This window comes from Rhinolophus sinicus, linkage group LG06 (assembly GCF_036562045.2).
Source record: "Rhinolophus sinicus isolate RSC01 linkage group LG06, ASM3656204v1, whole genome shotgun sequence".
Taxonomy (NCBI): domain Eukaryota; kingdom Metazoa; phylum Chordata; class Mammalia; order Chiroptera; family Rhinolophidae; genus Rhinolophus; species Rhinolophus sinicus.
In genome coordinates this window covers 13,292,981-13,299,675 of record NC_133756.1, presented here as the reverse complement: position 1 = coordinate 13,299,675, position 6,695 = coordinate 13,292,981, and the positions used below count along the sequence as shown (strand labels likewise).

The 6,695-nt window shown below is 53.3% G+C and overlaps 1 protein-coding gene across 6 annotated transcripts in view; it reads right to left on the bottom strand.

Moving 5' to 3' along the window:
- Positions 1-1,546: 1,546 nt before the first annotated feature.
- Positions 1,547-6,695, bottom strand: part of KCNQ4 (potassium voltage-gated channel subfamily Q member 4) — a 54,600-nt gene continuing 49,451 nt past the window's right edge. For all 6 annotated transcript variants that reach the window (XM_074334506.1, XM_074334501.1, XM_074334502.1 and 3 more), the window contains 2 exons: positions 4,570-4,699; positions 1,547-3,669 (listed from right to left, as the gene is read on the bottom strand). In XM_074334506.1, coding sequence (XP_074190607.1) covers positions 3,457-3,669; positions 4,570-4,699 — 343 coding nt within the window. In that variant the 3' untranslated portion in view covers positions 1,547-3,456. The remainder of the gene's footprint in view (positions 3,670-4,569; positions 4,700-6,695) is intronic.

Genomic DNA, 6,695 nt, shown 5'->3' with positions numbered 1-6,695 from the left:
CAACTATGCATATTTTCTTCCTTGCTTGGTGTGTGTGTGTTGTGTGTGTGTTATACTAAGTAATATGTTTTTTTCCTCCCCTCTCCTTTCTTCCTATTATTTTACTCATATATAGATTGTGCTTGCCACCTTTACAGTTCAGTATTCAGTGGCAGGTGGGATTGTGACTGAATTAGAAGAGCAATTAACATCACCAAAAACGTGGATTCAACAACTACCAGAGATGGATATATCTATTGGAAGGTGGAACTTAATGTTTTTCCCACTTAGGGGGAGAGAGTTAGAGTGTCTTCATTTGTATGCAAGATAGTTTCATCTTATTAGGTGGAAGCTACTGTTGCTATATGAAGGTTCAAATATGTGTGGATTGATGTGTTTGGATCTGTGTCCAAAGGGGTGGACTGCGCCAGGTATTAGGTTACTGTCTTCTAGTGGCAAACGCAGCCTTCTGTGCTCTGCCCTGGGGTACTGGGACTGGGACTCTGCAAACCATATTACTCCTTTGTTAGCAGGCTTTGACAATAAGGAAGGCAGTAGGAGCTTTGCTTACTAATTTTATCAGCAACAGCCTGGTAGTAAGAGTTGATCACAACTAGGGTTTCCAGGCGGGAATTCCTGCCCGTTCTCAGGAATTTTTTTCATTTTCCCATTCCCGAATCCCGAGACATAAACTGTTATCTGTTCTTCACAATGAATCGTTTCCACAAAGTGACGGCCGGTACTACCAACCACCTGGGTTCAAGGAGCCAATTTTCCCGATTTCCCGACCAACTTTTCTCGGGATTCGGGAACAGAAACGCGAAAAAAATTCCCGAGAACGGGTGGGAATTCCCGCCTGGAAACCCTAATCACAACCTTGAGCTTTTTTTCTGCACTCCCAGACAAGCTCACTGTATCCCCTAAGAGGTACTAGCACCAGCCAAACAGCACCCCCTCTCAAGACCTCTGAGCCCAGCACTCTAGGGCTCCCCCAATGAAGCTTGTGGGTTCTGCTAAGCCCAACCTCTTCCCTGTATTCCTTCAGCTTTAAGAATGGTAGCTGCTTCCTGCAGTGATTTTTCTCTGGGTTATCTCAGCATTCTCTTTTGTTCTTTCAGCCCGCCAACATCAGTGTAACCCATTCCCTATAGCAAATTCTCTTTGTTGAAAAATTTCTAGTGTAATTTCTGTTTTCCTGACTGGACCCTGACTGGTACAAACTATTAGGAAAGTGGCACTCACTTTTCCCTGGGGCCTTAAGCCAAAAGAAAGTAAATTTGGAAGTGCCGGGGGATCACTAGGAGAGGTCAGCCTGCCTGAGAAGAAGGCTGAGACAGAAGACAGATCACTGACACATTTCAGCACCCAGATCTAGCTGTGCGTGGAGCCAAGCCTAGCCCCTGGACATTTTAGTTACCTGGGCCAATAAGTTTTACTTTTTGCTTAAGCCGTACAGTTGAGATTTTGTTGTTACAACCCAAAGAGTTCTGACTAATCCAAATCTCCTCATCTCACCCCCAGACCAGGTACCCACCCCACAGCCACCAAACATTCAAAGCCAACCACCTCCTACTGAAAACTTTAATGAAACCAATAAGTTAATAAGTTAACAAAGTGAGGTACTTGCATATTCGAGAACCAGGTTGGTGGGGAACCTTGATCGTGGAAGGAGGGAGGGCTTCTTCCCAAGTCTCCTTTGGTCACAGGGTAATCCCATTCTCCTGCCCCTCTCCACAGCTCTGTCTCTGAGGGGCCAAGGGGTGGCTCTCTGGGGACAGTGCAGTGCGGGTGAGGTGAGCCAGGATAGGCTCCATCCAGGGCATGATGTTGACATGCAGAGGGCATGTTGGGGCAGAGGCTGGGCACGGTGGGGCTGAGCAAGATCCAACCCCAGCCCTAGTGCTGGTTCATGCAGGTCCCCATTTATGAGATGCAGGCAGCTGGGCCTGTGCCCCTTGTTCACTGGCACCCCACTACCCATCAATCTGCTATCACCTGCATTGGCTTTGCAGAAGAGGAACAAAGGTATAGGGATACCAAACAGGTGCTGGAGGCCTGGAGTGGATGGGGGCTTATGCCAGTATGGGGGCTGCCAACTAAAGTGAAGAGTGAGGTATGGAAGAAGGAGAAACAGTGCATGTAATGCCAGATGCACGGGTGCCTGAAAAATGGTAGTTGCTAGATGCATTATTCTCTTTGGGAGTTACAGTGACTAGAAAGGTGGCAAGCCTAGACAGAAGCGGGCCTGACAACCACCCTGGGGAAGGGTCTGGGGTCTTTCCAGTGCTATCCAGGCCCCAGAGGCCTAGGCCTGAGTTGTGCTGTGGGGACGTTGGGAAGGGCCCTTGGGGGCAGGCAGAGGCAGCAGTGAGGGCTCCTGGCCCAGTGTGGAGTACATCTTCTTGAGTAAGGAGAACTGGTAAAGCTCTGGAGGGGCCTGGAGAGACCTGGTGTCACTTCAGAGCTCCCTCTCCTACCTGGATGGAGTCGGGGGCTCCTCCTAGTGGACATCACCCCGCAAGGCCAGTTCACTGGCATCAGCTGCAGAGGCCCAGGAAAGGCTGAGTGCTCTGGGCTCACGTCTCCATAGGCGAGCGATTGTGTGTGTCAGTGTGGATGTGAGAGACTTTCTGCATGTCTGGGGAAACTAAAGGGACGTGTTTGTGTAACCATGGGAGCATTGTCTGTGGGAGTTTGGGGAAGAACACAGAAACTTAATTTTGTCAAAGGCATCTGGAAGGCCAAAGAGGGAAGTGGACATCCCACAGGAAGGGGACTCTGCAAAAGGCAAGAAAGGCCCAGGCACTGCCCTTGGGGGAGGCAAGGGAGAAACAGGCCCCATGCTGGGTGGGGGGGGGTGATAAGCCAAAGAATGGAAAGGAGGGTCATGGCCAAGCAGCCTGAGACCAGCTACTGCTGGGGGCCCATCTCCCAATGGGAGAGGGGCAGAGGGACCCCATGGGGGTCCCCAAAGTTGCATATTTAACATAGTTTGCATATATGGTGCCCACCTGCCTCATGGCAGGGTCCTGTGCTTGTGGGTACCTGTGGGCACCCCGGGCCCACCCCCATTGGGGCGGGGACTTGGCGGGAGGGCTTCCCTGCTCTGTCCGAAGGGCGGGCCAGAGACCTCGCCTTGCATAGCTGGAAGCTGGGTCAGGGCCCAGGGCCCCAGCGCCCTGCTCCCACTCCCGAGGCAGTGCCTCTACCAGACAGGTCGTGTCGGGCCTTGATGGACCGGGCAGGGCACTGGGGGGCCCAGAGGCCAAGGGGCAGCCGCTGCTGCTGCCCTCCGTGTAGCCTGGCATCTCACGCTCCTGAGGTTGGGCGCGTCGCTGGGTGGGGTATCTCGCCCACCCAGGCAGCTCAATACTGCGCGTGGCCTCTCTCCCCGAGAGGGAGTGAGTTCAAGTAAGAGAGGGTCCGGGCGTCAGGCCAAGGCGCTGGCCGAGTGCGGCCCCGCCCCTGAAGAGACCCTCAGTCCATATTGGTGCTGACCGAGCGGGAGGTGCTGAGCGTCTGTGCGGAGACAGAGATGTCCTCGTGGTCCACAGGACTGTGGTAGTCCGAGGTGATGTCGGGGTCGAAGAGCGGTACTTGCACTGTGCCCAAGCTGGCCGAGGTGCCGGAGCGCAGGCAGCGCGAGTAGAAGCCCAACAGCAGGTCCAGCTTGTGCTCGATGGACTGCACCTGGGGGCGGGGAGCGGCTGGAGGCGGGGCTTGGCTGGGACTGGAGGAGGGATTTGGGGCTGGGCAGGGGCAAGGCTGGAGGTGGAGCTTGGGAGGAGCGCGGCCAGGAGGCGGGGTCTGGCCGGGGCTAGAGGCGGGACATGGCTGGGAGGCGGGGCTTGGCTGGGACTGGAGGAGGGACTTGGGGCTGGGCAGGGGCAAGGCTGGAGGTGGGGCTTGGGAGGAGCGCGGCCAGGAGGCGGGGTCTGGCCGGGGCTAGAGGCGGGACATGGCTGGGAGGCGGGGCTTGGCTGGGACTGGAGGAGGGACTTGGGGCTGGGCAGGGGCAAGGCTGGAGGTGGGGCTTGGGAGGAGCGCGGCCAGGAGGCGGGGTCTGGCCGGGGCTAGAGGCGGGACATGGCTGGGAGGCGGGGCTTGTCCGGGGTGGAGCGCGTCTGGGAAACGCAGCTCCTCCAGGAGGAGGTGCGACAGGAAAGGCGGAGCTTGGCCGGCGGGCAGGACGAAGCTGGGAACCAGGGGGCTTATTCGCCGAACAAAATTTAGTTGTGACTGGTTGGGATAGTCCGGGCGATTGAGAGACAACGGAGGCGGGGTTAAATGAAATAGGTGGGACTTAGACGGGTTTATTTTAGACTATAGCGGGGCTTGGCAGGAGAGGGTGGGTTTTCGCGGGAGTTTAGCAGGAGAAGGCGGGCTTCCTGGGAGGCGGGGCTTGTCTGTGGGGCCGGGGTGGGCCTGGCCATGGGCGTGTGGGCCATGCTTGGGCCTCCTGCCGGCAGGTGCTCTGGGCTGCGGCTCTGAGAAGCTCACCCTACCCTTGTGCTTGTCCCCGTGGCCTTCCAGAGCTTCTCGGTCGACGACTAGTTCCGACACACCAACGAAATGCCCTCGCACACTCACCTGCTTCTCCACCTTGACCACGCGTCCCATCATACTGATTTCATCCACCGCCTCCGTGTCCGAGGGCCCCTTGTCGCCCTTCTCCCGTGCCTTCCGATCCCCGAGCCCCCGGCCCACAATCTGGTCCACCCTGTGGAGAAAGGGAACCGTCAAAGCCCGGACACACACCATCCATCCACCCCTCCCACAGGAGCTCGAGATTGCCTGTTGAGAGACACAGCTGGCACCAGTGGGAGGGGACAATCTGAGAGAAGGGGGCGTTTTGCCCTGACAAAGTTGGATGCAGGGACCCAGCTACTGCTTTGACAGTTTTCCAACTAGCCAAGCAAAGGCACCACACACAAGCATGACAAGTAAAACAACCGCTTGATGGGAGGACAGGTGGGAAACAGTGGACTGGAAAAAGAGGGAGAGACACAAGCGGGATTGTGAGTTGTAAGGTGGACAAGGCTAGAGCTGGTCCCACCTTATTTTTCTGCTCTCATTTAAAGTAAAATTCTTAAAAGTGTTATTACTACCATCTATGTCAATTTCTCACCTCCCATTCTCTCTAAAACCTACTCCAATCAGGCTTTCATTCCCACCATTTCACCAAAACTACTGTTGTCAAGATTCCAAATGACCTTCATGTCATTGCTAAATTCAGTGATGACCTCTCTGTCCTCATTACACTTGACCTATGAGCAGTGCTGGGCACACCTGAGCACCCCTTCTTCCTGCACTTTCATTTGGATTCCCAAACACCACCCTCTCCCAGTTCTCCTCCTACCTCGCTGACGCTCCTTCTCAGCCTCCTTTGCTGGTTCCTCCTTTATTTCCACAACTTCTTAACATTGCAGGACCCAAGGCTCACTCCTGGGATCTCTTTTCTGTATTTACTCTCACTTGCTAAGTGATGTCTTCATTTCCAGATGTTCATTCCCCTATACACTGTTGACACCAAATCTGAATCTCCAGCCCTGTACCTTTCCTCCGAATGCCACACTCCCCTAACTGCCAGATCAACACTCTACTTACATGTCTGATAGGCATCACAAACCCGACACGTCCCAACTTTCCTGACTGAAACTTGCTCCACTCATTGCCTTCTCGGTGTCAATGAACGGCAACATTTTCCTCTTGCTCAAGCCAAAAAAACTTGGTTTTATCCTTGACTCTCTTTTTACTCTTACATCCCATCACAAAACCCTGTCAGCTCTATCTTCAAAATATATCTAGAATCTGACCATTTCTCCCCGCCTCCACTGCTGCCACACTGGTCCACGTCCCCATCATCTCTTGCCTGGACATCTGAAGGAGCATCGTCACTGGTCTCCCTGCTTCCACCCTAACTCCCTTATAGGCCATTCTCAACACAGCGCTTAGGGTGATCCTTTTAAAGATATCAGTCAGATCTTGTCAGTCATTTGCTCAAAGCCCTCCAATGCTTGCATCTCTCCCTGAATGAATGCCAACATCTTTGCAGTTGCCTACAGGGCTTTATACAGGCTAAGTGTCATTAGCCTCTTAACCTCACCTGCTACTTCTCTCACACCAGAACAGACACACCGAGCTCTTTGCTGTCTCTTAAACCTCCCAGCCACCTATCCATCTCAAAGACTTGGCACTCACTGTTCCCTCTGGAGACTTTTTTATTTAAATAGCCACAGGGCTGCTTGCCTCACCTTCAGTTTTTTTCTCAAATGTCACCTTCTCACCTATTTAAAATCGCAAACCCCAACACTCGAGCCCTTATTTTTCTCCTTAACCTTCATCATCATCTGAGATATTCTAGTTTCACTCACTTATCATCTAGTCTCCTTTCCACGAGAATGAAGGCTCGGTGAGGGCAGAGACTCTGTTTTGACTTCCACCATATGCCCACTGTCTGGCAAGTAACAAATACCCAACGACTATTTCTTGAGACAACAAATGAATGAACAGGCAGTGAAAATTCAGGCCACAGGAAGAGAAGGGCAGGTGTAGGTGATTGGGGTCTTAGTGTGAGAATTCTTCCTATATGCTGGGTGGAGAGAAGTGCCGGATTCCAGAAACAAGAGATGGGCAGCATTGAGGACAATTTGCCTATCCTCTGGGGAAATAAGAGGCCATTGATTATTTTAGGCTCATTAACTTAGGACCAGGAA